This window comes from Neoarius graeffei, chromosome 6 (genome assembly GCF_027579695.1).
Source record: "Neoarius graeffei isolate fNeoGra1 chromosome 6, fNeoGra1.pri, whole genome shotgun sequence".
Taxonomy (NCBI): Eukaryota; Metazoa; Chordata; class Actinopteri; order Siluriformes; family Ariidae; genus Neoarius; species Neoarius graeffei.
Window position 1 is genome coordinate 60,022,626 of NC_083574.1, and position 18,827 is coordinate 60,041,452.

Consider the following 18,827-nt stretch of genomic DNA (forward strand, 5'->3'; position numbering starts at 1 on the left):
CCAGAGCAGTAGGCAGCCACACTACAGCGCCCAGGGAGCAGTCAGGGGTTAAGTACCTTGCTCAAGGGCACTTCAGCCCAAGGCCGCCCCATGTTAAACTAACTGCATGTCTTTGGACTGTGGGGGAAACCAGATCACCCGGAGGAAACCCACGATGACACAGGGAGAACATGCAAACTCCACACAGAAAGGCTCAAACCCAGAACCTTCTTGCTGTGAGGTGACAGTGCTAACCACTACACCACTGTGCCACCCTCTGTCTCTTATCTTGCCACGGCCAAGGTCTCTTAACTTCCTATTAGTGATCATGATTGACTACAGCTGGTAGCTTCTCTGTGCCTTCATAAAAAGGGTTTGTTTACAGCACTCACTGAATTGACCAGCACACAGTAAGATGGAAAAGTCCAATGAACTCAGTGCAGATCTGAGAAAAACGATTGCAGATATGCACAACTCCGGAATATCTCTTGGAGCCATTTCTAAACAACTGCAAATTCCAAGATCAGTTCAAACAATTCTATGCAAGTTATTGTGAGATGACTTTGCCAAGCCACTTTGCTTCAAGAAAACCCAAACTGTCACCCTCAGCTGAAAGGAAGTTGGTTTGGATGGTCAGGAACAACCTTGGAACCACCATGGCACAGCCCTGCCATGAACTGGAAGCTGATGGATCACTGTTTACAGTTCAGATCACCATGGACTAAGAGGCTGCTATCCAAGAAATAACCCCCTGCTCCAAAACTGACACCTTAAAACTTAACTAAAGTTTGAAGCTGACCACACGGACAAAGAAAAAAAGCCTTCTGGAGGATAGCTATATGGTCAGATGTGACAAAGATTGAGTTGTTTGGCCACAACAACCACCATGTACAGAGGGACACTGTACCAGCTGGTGGTGGTGGTAGGATCATCATGCTCTGGGGCTGTTTTGCTGCCAGTGGAACTGGTTCATTGCACAGAGTGGATGGAATAATGAAGAAGGAGGACGACCTCAAAATTCTTCAGCATAAACCATCAGAAACTTGAGCATGACTTGGGAGTTAAAACAGGACAATGAACCCAAGCACGCATCAGAGCTGGTTGTGGAGGATAAAGCAGGCTAACATTAAGCTTAAAACAAGTCCTGATTTCAACCCTATTGAAAATATATGGACCGTGCTTATAAGTTGAGTCCATGCCAAGAAAAAAAAAACTGAATCGAACTCTACCAATTCTACCATGACAAGTCATGAAATATCCAACCAGAATTCTGCCAGAAGCTTGTTCATGGTAAACAAAAATGTTTGTTCAAAGTGAATCTTGCAAAGAGACATTTTACCCAAATATTAGGTATGCTGTATGTATATTTTTAACCCTGTATGTATAATTTTGACCTTGTGTTGATTTCAGTAAACCCAAAGAAAATTAAAACTTGTGCACCAATGTGTTGTCTAGTGTTTTTTTTTAATTAAAGACGTATGCCATACATTGTGCCACAGAAAAAGAAGAGGTCAAACAAATTACTGAAAGCCCAAATATTGACAATGACATTCATACCCAAGATGACATTCATATCACTGTATGTAAACTTCTGACCACAACTGTACATATGAATTAGGGTTTGGTTATTTTAAAAAGAAAATCAAAAAATTTGAACATTCTGCAGCGCATCATTCAATACATTATTTAAAAAGGACAAAAAATGGCACAACCAAGGTCTTGCCTATAGGAAGGTGTTCACCAAATGTTAATGATTGAGCAAGGAAGGTATTAGCCAAAGAAGCCAAGAGTAACTCTGAAAGAGCTGGAGAGATTCACAGCTCAGATGAGAGAAACTGTTCACTGGACATCTACAGCCTGAACAACGCTCCAAAGCTGGGTTATATGGAAGAGCAGTGAGAAGAAAGTCTCATCTCATTATCTGTAGCCGCTTTATCCTGTTCTACAGGGTCGCAGGCAAGCTGGAGCCTATCCCAGCTGACTACGGGCGAAAGGCGGGGTACACCCTGGACAAGTCGCCAGGTCATCACAGGGCTGACACATACCGTAGACACAGACAACCATTCACACTCACATTCACACCTACGCTCAATTTAGAGTCACCAGTTAACCTAACCTGCATGTCTTTGGACTGTGGGGGAAACCGGAGCACATGGAGGAAACCCACGCGGACACGGGGAGAACATGCAAACTCCACACAGAAAGGCCCTCGCCGGCCACGGGGCTCGAACCCAGACCTTCTTGCTGTGAGGCGACAGCGCTAACCACTACACCACCGTGCCGCCCCTGAGAAGAAAGTAATAATTTAAAAATAAAAAATAAAAAAGCCATATGATATCCTGTTTTGGAATTGACCATGTAGAAATGATCTGGTCTGAGGAGACCGGCATTGAATTTTTTGGCCTTCAGACAAAGGGTTACATTTCCCAGAAACTTAAAGCCACCTTGTAAATACCATCTCCTCAGTGAAGTATGGTGGTGGTGGTAGCATCATGTTGTCATGGCTGTAGACAGACTTGTTTCAGTGGAGTGGCTAGGTTAGACCTGATGACCCGATGGTAACCTGCTTGGGACAAAATACTAAGCCGCGTTCATAAAAAAATGACATAATGTGGCTACCCAATGACGTAAAATAGAAATAATGATATAAAATAGAAATCCCCCACAAAGCTTGTTTGAAAAAATAGGGTGCCCAAGACTCCCATACAGCACTGCATGTTCATTCAAAAATGATTTTATCAGTGATTACAATCCTTTTATTACTGAAGCTAATTATATAGCTTGAGTAGGCTCTCCAGCAGATGTAAAATGGACAAACCTAAGGAAAATTTCTTTGTGATCAAAATAAGCTCGAAAATAGTTATGAATTCAATATCTTTAGCTATCAGTAGCTAATAATGGCTAATAGGAGCGAATAATTGTCTTCCCCATAGCGATACCAAGTGCATGCTGTGGAGATAATTTTCATCAGCAGTGGCTGGGAATGTAGACAGGGTTGAGGATGGAGCCAAATACATGGGGCAATCCTTGAAGAAAACCTCTTCCAGTCTGTCCTGAATGACAGTCTGTTGCAAGACTTGAGAATAGCTGAACAGTCATGTTTAGTCAGGCACAGGCGTACCAAATGCTGTTTCTTTTTCAGGCGAGAGTGATACACCCTATTATGAGTGATACACCCTATTTTGTACCATCTGTGTGAACAAACACCCTCCTGCTTTTGTTGAGCTGAAGTTGCTTTATTCCACCAGAAGATGGAGCTCTGTTCTCTCTCTCTCTTTCAGGTAATGACACAATGGAGAGCTACTGTATTTCACAACAAGCAGCCAGTGAAGGTGAGTGAAACAGAACAATCCTGACAAAAGCAGGGTTTATTGGCTAAGAGAAAGCACCCCCAGGTGTGAATATGAGTGTGTTGTGACTCTGATCGGGATAAAGCAGTTTGTGTGAATGTGAGTGTGCGAGTGAGTTGACTTTGTATTTTAAATTAATTATTTTTAGGCCTGGCGACATATTTTCTTGATAAAACCTACATAGGTATAAACATGAAACTAGGTATACTCATGAACTCCGGCAGGTTCTCCGACTTGCTTAGCCCAACCCACAGCCAATTTCATGATAAAATCTGCAGAATTTGGAGGCCACGTCAACACCCTGAACTCTTTATCATGTTCCTCAAACCAAACCATTCCTGAACAATTTTTGCAGTGTAGCAGGACCAGAGATGGACAAAGGACCCAACTTCATTGCTTAAGTCAAAGTACAGATCCCACTGGTCAAATGTTACTCCAATACAAGTGAAAGTTGTCCAGTCAAATTGACGTACTTGCTTTGAAAAATACTTAAATATTAAAAGTACATTTTCTGCCAACGCATTGTTGTATTATTGACACAACGCTTATAATACCTCATGCCTCTGAAGCAACTGACTGGATTATTTTGCGAATTCACAAAATGACCACATGCTGTGCCATCATGGTGGTTTAATGTTAAGCTAGCTAGTCAGTGAAACTCCACCTGACATGCTAGCAAACTCTTTTCAAACTCGAAATCATATTGGGTATCTAACGTTACTAGAAAAGAAAGATTTCTACATTCTGTTTATTTGGCGGGATTATGCTAAAACATTTCTGAAAGGACTTCAGATAAGTTAACGTTATTCGTGTTAGCGTAACTCCATTTTTACATGCTAACTAACAATGTCCAAGTTAACTAGCTATGTGTTAACCTTAGCCGTGGACAAGGCTACGGCAACTTGGCGGGTAAATCCATAGAAAGTCATTTGACTAACCAGACTGCATAGCTATTGCAACGTTATCGCCAACTCTAAAAGCACAGACAACTTCATTACAAGCTTTCTCTTGGAATAAAACGTTGATATCCCTCAATATGCTTCTGCAGGTTGGATGGCGAGTTTTTGTAGGCCGTGATGTGGTTCGTTTTCGGCAAACAAAGCAAACATTTAAAATGAAATGAATCTTTAATCCTTTCAGAAAACTGAAACATGGGTTCATAGGCCATGAGTGCATGCATTATTCCCCAGAAGAACCGCCTCCTTCCATTCGGCCATCAACTGATTGTGTTCAAATAATGCTGCTGAGAAATCATTGAACTTGATTTTATACAGTCTGTGGACGTGATGTGACCCTAGTGATTACTGATAGGCTGTTTCAGTGTCACTGGCGGGGGGAACGACCCAACCATGTTTTAAAAAAGAAAAGAAATAAATATCCACTTTCAAAGCGGCTTCATAGTAATGAGTAGCAAGGACCTTGACAGAAATGTAATGGAGTAAAAAGTACCATATTCGTCTTTCAAATGTAGTGAAGTTAAAGTCATAAGTTTCCAAAAAAAATATACTCAAGTAAAGTACAGATACTCAAAAAGTGTACTTAAGTACAGTCCTCAAGTAAATGTACTTCATTACTGTCCACCCCTGCCACTATTAGGAAATACTGTTGCCATGAAGGTGTGCACTTGGTCTGCAACAATGTTTAGGTAGGTGGTACATGTCAAAGTAACATCCACACGAGTGTCAGGACCCAAAGTTTCCCAGCAGAACATTACCCAGGGCATCACACTGCCTCTGTCAGCTTGTCTTCTTCCCATAGTGTATCCTGGAGCCATTTTTTCCCCAGCTAAGTGATCGCATGCACCCAGCCATTCACCCAGTAAATGAAAATGTGATTCATCAGACCAGGCTGCCTTCTTCCATTGCTCCATGAGCCAATTCTCATACTCATGTGCCAATAATAGGTGCTTTCAGTAGCAGACAGAGGTCAGCATGGGCACTCTGACTGGTCTGCAGCTACGCAGCCTCATACACAGCAAGCTGCGACGCACTGTGTGTTCTGACACCTTTCTACATAACCAGCATTAACTTTTTCAGCAATTTGTACTACAGGAGCTTTTCTGTAGGATTAGAGCAGATAGCAGTAGCCTTCGCTCCCCACACTTATGGGTAAATCCACCTCAGATCACCAGATTTCAGAAAATGTTCCTGACTGACCATCTCTGATTTGCTTCATACTTTCACAAACTAATGTTATTATTCCCAGTAAACACCATACAAAATTTCAGACTTATATCTTTATTAGTTTTTGAGATATTGGGGCTTTAAAAATGGGGCATGACTGATTTTACTGTAAAACCAAATGGTACAGAAAAAGATGTACCATTTTTTCAATAAGTCATTACTTTTGAACTATTCATGCTATATGCATTACATTTTCAGAAGTTGTTCTTCGGTACTAGATGTCTTTAACTACTATAAAAGAAGATCCATAGCTCCATATTTGTCAGTTTATAGCTTGCTGAAAACTGTAAAAAAAAATCGGTTGTGCTTTGGCACAATTTTGGCCCTCTGTATTTCCACATTGAAGCACATCAGATCTTTCAATTTTTGGTATTTATTTCTCATGTTATAGTACTATTTTGGTGACTAAGTATTTTTGTAAAAGAAATGAAATTTTCTGATTTATGAGGCATTAAAAATGGAAAAAAAATTTCATGCCTATATTTAAATTGCATATTGCTCATGTATGATGGCAAGGTCTACCATAAAAAGGATTAAACTACTGGAAAGAGCATGTCTTCATTAATATATTCACAAAATATGAAGTTGATATCTTGAACCATACTATATTTGTTAAGGTATCAAATACTCCATTAACCACAAACAGAAATGTAAAATACAGAGCCACTGTACTTAAAATACAATCACAAAATTGTATCAGAAAACTAATACACTAATATTTCATGTCTAAATATTCAGCTTATCTTTATTCTACAAGTTTTACCACACCCAGTTCTACAATTTAAACAAACTACAGTGTTAGTAGAAGCAAAACTTCAAACATTAGCCACTGTATCTAGATAGCAAGTAAAAGCACACAGCTATGTGCTTCTGAAGGATGCTAATAATAGCCTAATATTAAATATCTATATGAATTTGTCAGTTTCCAGGTTTTATGTATTACTTGGAGCATATATCATATGCCTTGAAACGACATTTCCGTCTGTAGCAAAACATGGCTGTATTTGATACCTTAATAAATATAGTTTGGTTCAAGATACCAAGTTCATATTTTGTGAATATATTAATGAAGACATGCTCTTTCCAATGGTATAATCCTTTATATGGTAGACCTTGTCAAACATGAGCAATACGCATTTGAAACATAGGCATGGAATTATGTTTTTTTTTCCATTTTCAATGCCTCATAAATCAGAAAATTTTATTTATTTAAAAAAAACACTTAGTCACCAAAATAGTACTACAACATCTCATCTCATCTCATTATCTGTAGCCGCTTTATCCTTCTACAGGGTCGCAGGCAAGCTGGAGCCTATTCCAGCTGACTACGGGCGAAAGGCGGGGTACACCCTGGACAAGTCGCCAGGTCATCACAGGGCTGACACATAGACACAGACAACCATTCACACTCACATTCACACCTACGGTCAATTTAGAGTCACCAGTTAACCTAATCTGCATGTCTTTGGACTGTGGGGGAAACCGGAGCACATGGAGGAAACCCACACGGACACGGGGAGAACATGCAAACTCCACACAGAAAGGCCCTTGCCGGCCACAGGGCTCGAACCCGGACCTTCTTGCTGTGAGGCGACAGCGCTAACCACTACACCACCGTGCCGCCCATAGTACTACAACATGAGAAATAAATACCAAAATTTGAAAGATCTGATGTGCTTCAATGTGGAAATACAGAGGGCCAAAATTGCTCCAAAGCACAAACGAATTAATTTTTTTTTTACAGTTTTCAGCAAGCTATAAACTGACATATGCAACTGTTGATCTTCTTTTATAGTAGTTAAAGACATCTCGTACCTAAGAACAACTGAAAATTTCATGCATCTAGCATGAATAGTTCAAAAGTAAAGACTTAATGAACTTAGCATCTTTTTCTGTACCACTCGTTTTTACAGTAAAATCAGCCATGTCCTGTTTGTAAAGCCCCAATATCTCAAAAAGTAATAAAGATATATGGCTAAAATTTTGTATGGTGTTTACTGGGAATAATAACATTAGTTTGTGAAAGCATGAAACAAATCGGAGTTGGTCAGTCGGGAGGCCGCCGGTGATTTCATCTGGACTGACCCTTATCAGTGAGCCTTGGGCACCCATGACCCTGTCTCTGGTTCACCGGTTGTCCTTCCTTGGACCACTTTTGGTCAATACTAACCACTGCATACTGGGAACACCCTACAAGATGTGCCATTTTGGAGCTACAATCATCTAGCCATCGTAAGTTGGCCCTGGTTCAAGTTGCTCAGATCCTTATGCTTGCCCATTTTTCCTACTTCCAACATGTCATCTTTAAGAACTGTTTACTTCCTGCCTAATATAACCCACCCCTTGACAGGTGCCACTATAACAAAATAATCAGTGTTATTTTTTTCACCTGTCAGTGGTTTTAATGCTCTGGCTGATCGGTGTAGGTGAAATAGAAAGACTTGAAACATTCATACAAGAACAAGAGACATTTGAAACAATCTTTGCTTCATAAATTTTATTTACAAGAACTCTATGCAATAGTGTATATTTGTAAATGAGGTTTATAATGTAAATAAAATTCACTTTAGTGTTACAAAGTCCTCTGTAACCTCATCATAAGGCAATAACAGATAATATAAAACTATTAGCCAACAGCTGAAAGGCAGACCAAAAAAAAAAAAAGTGTCTACATAATGTACAAATATGCTTACACTGACCTTCATGTAATAATATGCTCTTCTGTTTTATATTTGAATTTGGTCCAAGTATTTTTAAACATTTTGCATGAGAAAACACATTTCTTGGATGGCACGGTGGTGTAGTGGTTAGCGCTGTTGCCTCACAGCAAGAAGGTTCTGAGTTCAAGCCCAGTGGCCAACTGCGGCCTTTCTGTGTGGAGTTTGCATCTTCTCCCCATATCGGTGTGGGTTTCCTCTGGGTGCTCCGGTTTCCCCCACAGTCCAAAGACATGCAGGTTAGGCTAATTGGTGGCACTAAATTGACCATAGGTGTGAGTGTGAATGGTTGTTTGTCTCTATGTGTCAGCCCTGCAATGATCTGGTGACTTGTCCAGGGTGTACCCTGCCTCTCGCCCATAGTCAGCTGGGATAGGCTCCAGCTTGCCCGCAACCCTGCACAGGATAAGCGGTTATGGATAATGGATTGATGGATGGATGGAAGTCCACATGTCGTTTTGTAGCTATATACAGACGGGTGACAAATCAAAGGAAAAAAACCACACGGTGTCTTAGTTAGTAGTAAGGGAACAGCTGCAACGCACCTTGGAATAGATTCTAAGGTCTCTGGATCTGTGCTGGAGGGATGAACACAATTCTTACAAAATATATTCCATCCATCCATTATCCATAACCACTTATCCTGTGCAGGGTCGCGGGCAAGCTGGAGCCTATCCCAGCTGACTATGGGTGAGGGGCGGGGTACACCCTGGACGAGTTACCAAATCATCACAGGGCTGACACATAGAGACAAACAACTATTCACACTCACATTCACACCTACGGTCAATTTAGAGTCACCAGTTAACCTAACCTGCATGTCTTTGGACTGTGGAGGAAACCAGAGCACCCGGAGGAAATCCACACAGACATGGAGAGAACATGCAAACTCCACACAGAAAGGCCCATGTTGACCACTGGGCTTGAGCCCAGAACCTTCTTGCTGTGACACTACCGTGCCGCCCCCAAAAGATATTCCTTTATTTCATATTTTGGTGATGATAGAGAGTCCTGTCTAATGTGTCACTCCAAAATCCTCCCACAGGTGTTCCGTTGGGTTTAGCTCTGGTGAACATGAAGGTCATAGCATATCAAGTCAAGAGTTTAACTCCTTACTCGCATCTCTATTGCAGCATACCTTGCCAGATGGCAGTAGGTACCATTTTTTTGATAGTCTTTCGTATGCCCTGACCGTGAGTAGAACTTGCAGTCTCCCGGTCGAGAGGCGGACATGATAACTACTAGACCAACTCATAGTCCATAGCATATCATTAACATACTTTTCTTACTCATCAAACCATTCAGTGATGTGCCCTGTGAATGGTAGTGGGGTCATCATGGATAGACACATCTCCCATCAGGAGAGGAATGCTTCACCAGAGTATAAAGGTCATCGGTCACAATGACTTTGTATCGAATTGCAGCGACACTTCCCTCTAAGATGAGAAACAGACCAAAACCAGGCCAGTAAAAGCCTACAGTGTAACAGAGCCACCAATTTAAACACCGCAGTGTCCATTAAAATTGTGCAATTCTATGTATTTAATAAAAAGAAATGACTTGTCCATTTTTTTTTTAAAGATTTTTTTTGGGCTTTTTTCACCTTTATTGGATAGGACAGTGTAGAGACAGGAAATGAGCAGGAGAGAGACGGGGAGGGATCGGGAAATGACCTTGGGTCGGAATCGAACCCGGGTCCCCGGATTTATGGTGTGGCGCCTTATCCACCCACTTGCATCCCTGTCAACAAGCCCTGTTTAGATGTAAAGTTAATCTACTCAAACTAGTCATTGAACTGTTCCTGTCTCTTAACATCTTCACTGTTGCCTCACAACAAGAGGGTTCTGGGTTCAAGCCCAGCGGCCTGTGGGGGCCTTTCTGTGTGGAGTTTGCATGTTTTCCCCGTGTCAGCGTGGGGTTCCTCCGGGTGCTCCGGTTTCCCCCACAGTCCAAAGACATGCAGTTAGGTTAACGTGGGGTGGCCTTGGGCTGAAGTGCCCTTGAGCAAGGTACCTGACCCCTGACTGCTCCCCGGGCACTGTGGTGTGGCTGCCCACTGCTCTGGGTGTGTGTGTGTGTGTGTGTTCACTGCTTCAGATGGGTTAAATGCAGAGGATGAATCTCACTGTGCTTGAAGTGTGCATGTGACAAATAAAAGTTTCTTCTTCTTCATTTCCTTTAATCTGTCAACATATGACAATGAAAGTTGAGGGTCATTCATGAACAAGGTGTCTAGAATCGATGGTTGATGAAACTAAATATTGAACAATGAACTTTTAGACCAACCCCTAACTCCACCCTATCTATGAAGAATGCCTATATAGAGTGTTTCTATATTAGATAAAGATCTACATAGAAATTATTTAGGAAGCTAAGAACCCTTTACTATCCAACCAACCTGTGAAGAACCCTTTAGGACACAGTCCCAAAAGACTACTGTGTCTGAAACTATATATCATCAAGTAATAGAGGAAACACTACTACACTGGGGGCGGCACGGTGGTGTAGTGGTTAGCGCTGTCGCCTCACAGCAAGAAGGTCCGGGTTCGAGCCCCGTGGCCGGCGAGGGCCTTTCTGTGCGGAGTTTGCATGTTCTCCCCGTGTCTGCGTGGGTTTCCTCCGGGTGCTCCGGTTTCCCCCACAGTCCAAAGACATGCAGGTTAGGTTAACTGGTGACTCTAAATTGACCGTAGGTGTGAATGTGAGTGTGAATGGTTGTCTGTGTCTATGTGTCAGCCCTGTGATGACCTGGCGACTTGTCCAGGGTGTACCCTGCCTTTCGCCCGTAGTCAGCTGGGATAGGCTCCAGCTTGCCTGCGACCCTGTAGAACAGGATAAAGCGGCTAGAGATAATGAGATGAGACTACTACATTGGGTCATTTCCCAATATTGGTAAACACTAGCCACTATTCATTCCCATAATCCCAGTGACACAGAAGGTCATGACTTCTGACCACACTGACAAGACACAAGGTATTGGTGTTCAGCAGAACAGATGTGTGATTATATTTTATATACTGCATGTTGTAAACTTCAGTGACAATCAGAAATTATCTGTATTTACATGCAGTGTGTATATTCTCTGTCCACTTTGTGAGGAACACCTGTACACCTGCACATTCATGCAGTTACTGTATCTAATCACCCAATCAAGTAGCAGCAGCACAATGCAAAAAAAATCATGCAGACACGGGTCAAGATCTTCAGGTAATGTTCACACCAAACATCAGAACGGATCAAAATTGTGATCTCTGTGACTTTAATCGTGGTATGGATGGCCTGGAAGGGCTGGTTTGAGTATTTCAGAATCTGCTGATCTTCTGAGAATTTGACACACAGTATTTTCTAGAGTTTACACAGAATTGTGCAAAAAAAAAAAAACTGAGCAAGAAACAGGTCTGTGGGTGGAAATGCCTTGTTGAAAGAGAGATCAGAGGAAAATGGTTCGAGCTATCAGGAAGGACATACAATACCAGGCAGAAGTTTGGACACCCCTACTTATTCATAGGTTTTTCTGTATTTTGACTATTTTCTACATTGTAGAACGACACTGAAGAGCCTGTCAGCTCAGACCAGTCTGGCCATTGTCCTCTGATCTCTCTCATCAACATGACATTTCAGCCGCAGACCCTCCACACACAGGATGTGGGGTTTTTTTGTTTTTGTTTTCACAACTTTAGAGACTCTTGTGTGTGAAAATTTCAGGAGCTCAGCAGCTTCTGAAATACTCAAACCAGCCCATCTGGTACCCATGGTAATCCATCCCATGGTTAAAGTCACCCACATCACTTTTCTTTCCTCATGCTGTTGTTTGATGTGAACATTAATTGAAGCTCAGTGGCCTGTATCTGCATGAGAGATTGCATTGCACTGCTGCCACATGATTGGCCGATTAAAAAACTGCATGAAGGCCCTCAGTTCCCTTTAAAAATAAAAACATGCACACACACACCTTGTCTCAAGCCATTTTTAATGAACATTCAACAGTTTACATTTCTTAAGAGCACTTTATTATTACATATCAGTGTCAATGTTTACATTATTTATTATCACGTTCTGCAATTGGGGCGGCAGGGTGGTGTAGTGGTTAGCACTGTCGCCTCACAGCAAGAAGGTTCTGGGTTCGAGCCCAGTGGCCGACGAGGGCCTTTCTGTGTGGAGTCTGCATGTTCTCCCCATGTCTGCGTGGGTTTCCTCCAGGTGCTCCGGTTTCTCCCACAGTCCAAAGACATGCAGGTGGCTCTAAAATGAGTGTGAATGGTTGTCTGTGTCTATGTGTCAGTCCTGCAATGATCTGGTGACTTCTCCAGGGTGTACCCCACCTTTCGCCCATAGTCAGCTGGGATAGGCTCCAGCTTGCCTGCGACCCTGTACAGGATAAATGGTTATGAATAATGGATGGATGGATTGTGCAATAACTCCGGTACTGAAATAACAGGTGCAATATTTATTTATTGGGTTTGTCTCATCTCTTACATGCAACATTTGTGAGATCTTAGGTTGTCTATGTATGTCTGTGTGCAATATCTGTTAGGTCTTACTTCGTCTATTTGTGTCCGTATATCTTTCACTGCACGTTGGAGCTAGGACAGACGCAATTTCACTCTGCTGTGCACTACTTGTTGTATGGTCTGAATGACAATAGGGTAATTCTGTGCCAAATCACCAGAAGGCTCCCGACTTACCATCTCAGATTTGTGTCATAATTAACCCCGCCGACAGTAGTCGGAGGGGTTATTATTTTCACCTGCGTCAGTCTGTGTGTGTGTGTATCTGTCTGTCTGTCTGTCTGTGTGTCTGCAAGATATCTCAAGAACCAATGGATCGATTTGGACCAAATTTTGTACATGTGTTGCCAATCACCCAGGAAGGAAACCATTAAATTTTTGAGGTCAAAGGTCAAGGTCATGGCAGAACTTCGAAATTTTCGCCCAATGTATTTTAATAGGGAAAAGGCGGGGTTTGCACTCGTTAGAGTGTCCCTGTCTAGTTTTTTTTATTTTGATGCCCTTGTAACTAATAATTACTGTGCAAAATTTTAGGCCAACATCTCCACTAGTTTCGGAGATATTAAGCCTTCAAAAAGGGGGCATGGCCCCATATTTAGCATAAAAACAAGTGTTACAATCAAACATCCATAGTTTGATGGCTAATAACTTTTGAACTGTTCACATTAAATGGTTCAAATTTGCACACATGATTCTTTGATATAATAAGGCTATGTACACAGAAGGAGAGCTTTGTATGTGACATATTTGCAGATTTATGGCGTGCCAAATATGGCTTCCTGGAATGCGCATTTGTCCATGGTAGCACATTTGGCTCTCTATATCTCCAGATTTAATGACACCAGATGTCTGATTCTTTTTAATATATGAGACATGTTATAATACTATCAGGAAAACATGTTATATCTGTGACAAAAATGATACTTGTCTCATATATAGGCCCCTAAAAATGGAAAAAAGCTTGTCGTGTCTATTTTGAATGCTTATAACAAAAATCTGACTAGGTCTACCAGAGAGCAAATTAGATCAGTGAAAAGAGCAAGGTCTAATTGATATATATATACCAAATATGAAGTTGGTGCTGTGAAGAAAACTATTTTATTCAAGCTGTTGATTATAGAAGGTTTTAAGACATGCAAAAATGCCATGCACAAGGTTACATCACATGCTACATCATTGTATTTTGCCTTCTAAAAGGCAAAATGCATTGTAATTGCACGGTTTCTTATTATTCTTTTCGTTCTTCCGCTCTTTCCTTTGGCATCAAACTCCTCCTAGGATTTTAATCCTAGTTAATGATCCATTATAGATTTAGAAGAAAGAAGAAGAAACCTTTATTTGTCACATGCACACTTCAAGCACAGTGAAATTCATCCTCTGCATTTAAACCATCTGAAGCAGTGAACACACGCGCGCACACACCCAGAGCAGTGGGCAGCCGCACTACAGCGCCCGGGGAGCAGTCAGGGGTTAGGTACCTTGCTCAAGGGCACTTCAGCCCAAGGCCACCCCACCTTAACCTAACTGCATGTCTTTGGAATGTGGGGGAAACCGGCGCACCCAGAGGAAACCCACGCAGACACGGGGAGAACATGCAAACTTCACACAGAAAGGCCCTCGCTGGCCACTGGGCTTGAACCCAGAACCTTCTTGCTGTGAGGCAACCGTGCTAACCACTACACCACCGTGCCGCCCTGTTGGGGAGAGGTCAAGGATATGCAGCTGACTTTAATTAGGTCAATATTAATGAGGTCAAGGACACTATGACATGAAATCACTTTGCGTGACCTGGTTTTACTTTGAGTGATAAAGTTTAGTGTACACTTTCACTAACCATATGATAGGGTAGCTCAGGCCGGGGAATGAGAAAAGCCTAATGTACTAATTACTCAGATAAATATTAATAGGTGAATTTTTGTCTTGAAGATAGACAGGTCACATGGAGTTAGTATATTCATCATTTATATAGTGGTATAAATGTATGTTCGTGGTTTATTGACTGATCAGCATTAATCTCATTTGAAGCTCCCTAATAAAGTGACATGTTTAAATTTTGTAATTCATTTATTAACGAACAAAAATTTCAGAAAAAATTATTTTGGAATGGAGGGTTGAAACTTAATGTACCAGAGTAACAACTTGCTTAAATTGAATGTTTAACTTAATCAGTATGCATACATTTATATATCAAAATTAAACATATTTTTTATAGATTCTAAATATGTGAAATTAATCGCATGTTTATCAAAAATAGATCTGTAATTTAATGATTAAAACATAGCATAAAACCTAGTTATGGTAAGTTAAAGAAAAGTTTATACTCTCTCTGTCATCGCATGTTGACATGTTGACCTACAAAGGTCACACAGCTTACAGGCAGTTACTTCACAACACATACTGACACCATGAGATCTCTTTGTGTGGGCAGAAAAAAACATAAAAAACATCAATTTCATTTGGATTGAAAAGGGGGAAGTAACAAGCAATAGAAAAGTTCTTCAAAAGAGACTTTCAAAGTCCTCAACAATACCAGGAACAAGGGACAACCACTCATTTGTTCCTATCTCAGAGAGCCATGTGCAGATCAGCAGAGTGTCTGGTGGAACAAGCTTCATTGTGGACATGAGTGGCACTCATCCCCAGGTTGTAGATGATGCTGTGAAAGAAGGTCAGACATGTCTCGTCTCGTCTTCATCTGCTTTATCCGGGGCCGGGTCGCGGAGGCAGCAGTCTGAGCATGGAAGCCCAAACTTCCCTTTCCCTAAATACCTCGGCCAGCTCTTTGAAAAGAACACCGAGGTGTTCCCAGGCCAGCCGAGAGACATAGTCCCTCCAGCGTGTCCTGGGTCTTCCCCGGGGCCTCCTCCTGGGGGGACATGCCTGGAACACCTCCCCAGGGAGGCGTCCAGGAGGCATCCAAAAGAGATGCCCGAACCACCTCAGCTAATTCCTCTCGATGTGGAGGAGCAGCGGCTCTACTCCGAGCTCCTCCCGAGTGACTGTGCTTCTCACCCTATCTCTAAGGGAGTGCCCAGCCACCCTGCGAAGGAAACTCATTTCGGCTGCTTGTATCCGTGATCTTGTTCTTTCGGTCATTACCCAAAGCTCATGACCATAGGTGAGAGTCGGAACGTAGATCGACTGGTAAATCGAGAGCTTCGCCTTTTGGCTCAGCTCCTTCTTCACCACGACGGACCGGTAAAGCGACCGCATCACTGCGGAGGCTGCACCGATCCGCCTGTCGATCTCACGCTCTATCCTTCCCTCACTCGTGAACAAGATCCTGAGATACTTAAACTCCTCCACTTGAGGCAGGACTTTTCCACCAACCTGGAGAGGGCAAGCCACCCTTTTCCAGTCAAGAACCATAGCCTCGGACTTGGAGGTGCTGATTCTCATCCCAGCCGCTTCACACTCGACTGCAAACCGCCCCAGTGCATGCTGAAGGTCCTGGTTTGAAGAAGCCAACAGGACAACATCATCCGCAAAAAGCAGAGATGAAATCCTGTGGTTCCCAAACAGGATTCCTTCCGGCCCCTGGCTGCGCCTAGAAATTCTGTCCATAAAAATTATGAACAGAACCGGTGACAAAGGGCAGCCCTGCCGGAGTCCAACATGCACTGGGAACAGGTCTGACTTACTGCCGGCAATGCGAACCAGACTCCTGCTCCGTTCGTACAGGGACCGGACAGCCCTTAGTAAAGAGCCCCGAACCCCATACTCCCGAAGCACCCCCCACAGAATATCCCGAGGGACATGGTCGAATGCCTTCTCTAGATCCACAAAGCACATGTGGACTGGTTGGGCAAACTCCCATGAACCCTCGAGCACCCTATGAAGGGTATAGAGCTGGTCCAGTGTTCCACGACCAGGACGAAAACCGCATTGTTCCTCCTGGATCCGAGGTTCGACTATTGGCTGAATTCTCCTCTCCAGTACCCTGGAGTAAACCTTCCCGGGGAGACTGAGAAGTGTGATTCCCCTATAATCGGAGCACACTCTCCGGTCCCCTTTCTTAAAAAGAGGGACCACCACCCCAGTCTGCCACTCCAGAGGCACTGTCCCCAACCACCACGCGATGCTGCAGAGGTGTGTCAGCCAAGACAGCCCCACAACATCCAGAGACTTGAGATACTGGGGGTGGATCTCATCCACCCCCGGTGCCTTGCCACTGAGGAGCTTGCAAACCACCTCAGTGACTTCGGCTTGGGTAATGGACAAGTCCACCTCTGAGTCATCAACCTCCGCTTCCTCGATGGAAGACGTGATGGTGGGATTGAGGAGATCCTCAAAGTATTCCTTCCACCACCCGACAATGTCCCCAGTCGAGGTCAATAGCTCCCCACCTGCACTGTAAACAGTGTTGGCAGAGTACTGCTTCCCCCTCCTGAGGCGCCAGACGGTTTGCCAGAATTTCTTCGAGGCCGACCGATAGTCCTCCTCCATGGCCTCACCGAACTCCTCCCAGTTCCGAGTTTTTGCCTCCACAACTGCCCGAGCTGTGGCACGCCTGGCCTGCCGATACCCGTCAGACATGATCCCAGGAAAATACGTTGCATGTTTGTATGACCAGCAATGGTGGATTGGTAATATCTGTGCAATATCGGAGGAGGAACAGGATGTGCAAGTACAATTCATGCACCCTCATGGTCCTGCAAAGTCTTACAGCTGGCCCAGAAGAGAAGATATCTGTTGGGTTCCACTGATACACATCATAAAGATCATAGATGCACCAATCACATCAACTAGTAGACAATATGTAGTTCCGTCTGGTGTGGTGAAAGAAATTGACCAGTTATTCAAACACTTCAAATAGACATGCTAAGTCTACATAAATAGAATTAAATTTGTGTAATTGACTTTTGTGAGATTTGTAAATCGTTTATCATATTTACAAATATACTACATATATGAATAGTTAAGATAATTTGAATTAATAATGATGTAGCATGTGATGTAACCTTGTGAATGGCATTTTCGCATGCCATAAAACCTTCTATATTCAACAGCTTGAATAAAATAGTTTTCTTCACAGCACCAACTTCATATTTGGTACATATATCAATTAGACCTTGCTCTTTTCACTGATCTAATTTGTTTTCAGTTAGACCTTGTCAGGTTTTTGCTATAAGCATTCAAAATACAGACGCGACAAGCTTTTTTCCATTTTTAGGGGCCTATATATGAGACAAGTATCATTTTTGTCACAGATATAACATGTATCGTATATTAAAAAGAATCAGACATTTGGTGTCATTAAATCTGGAGATATAGAGAACCAAAAGTGCTACCACGGACAAATGCGCATTCCAGGAAGCCATATTTGGCACGCCATAAATCTGCAAATATGTCACATACAAAGCTCTCCTTCTGTGTACAGAGCCTTATTATGTCAAAGAATCATGTGTGCAAATTTGAACCATTTAGTGTGAACAGTTCAAAAGTTATTAGCCGTCAAACTATGGATGTTTGATTGTAACACTTGTTTTTATGCTAAATATGGGGCCACGCCCCCTTTTTGAAGGCTTAATATATCCGAAACTAGTGGCGATATTAGCCTAAAATTTTGCACAGAAGTTATTAGTAACAAGGACATTAAAATAAAAAAAATATGAACAAAATCTGAGATGGCCAGTCGGGAACTTTCTCTAAAATCTGGTGATTTGGCACGGAATTACTCAATAAAGTTCACTTTGACTTTCATTTTGAAGGTGTAGGGGTACAGGTGTTCCTACTAAAGTGGACAGTGTGTGTATCAATCAATATGACAGACGAAGGTGACTTTTAATAGCTTGCTTGATTCTGATAATCAAGGTTTATAAGTTGCAGTATACACTCGTCCACTCTGTCTAACATGCCATATTAAATTCGCCAGAAATCAATATTTTATACTGTTTATAAAGTAGTGAAGTCAAGAGTTCTGGGTCATGACTGGAACAAATTCCTCAACAGAGTTTTCATGGATTAGTTTAGTATTGATCGGTGGCCTTGTATGCAGCTATTCACAGGTGCTGATAAAAAAAAAAAGACATGCACATTCACACTCCCTTTTTTTTTTGTATATGAATTAATTAAATAATATTGGCTGGT

At 42.3% G+C, this 18,827-nt stretch overlaps 1 protein-coding gene across 2 annotated transcripts in view; it reads left to right on the forward strand.

Annotated features, from left to right (window-relative positions):
* carmil2 (capping protein regulator and myosin 1 linker 2) overlaps positions 1-18,827 on the forward strand; it is a 157,539-nt gene that overhangs the window by 1,440 nt on the left and 137,272 nt on the right. For both annotated transcript variants that reach the window (XM_060923951.1, XM_060923952.1), the window contains exon 3: positions 3,261-3,311. In XM_060923951.1, the coding sequence (XP_060779934.1) occupies positions 3,261-3,311 (51 nt within the window). The remainder of the gene's footprint in view (positions 1-3,260; positions 3,312-18,827) is intronic.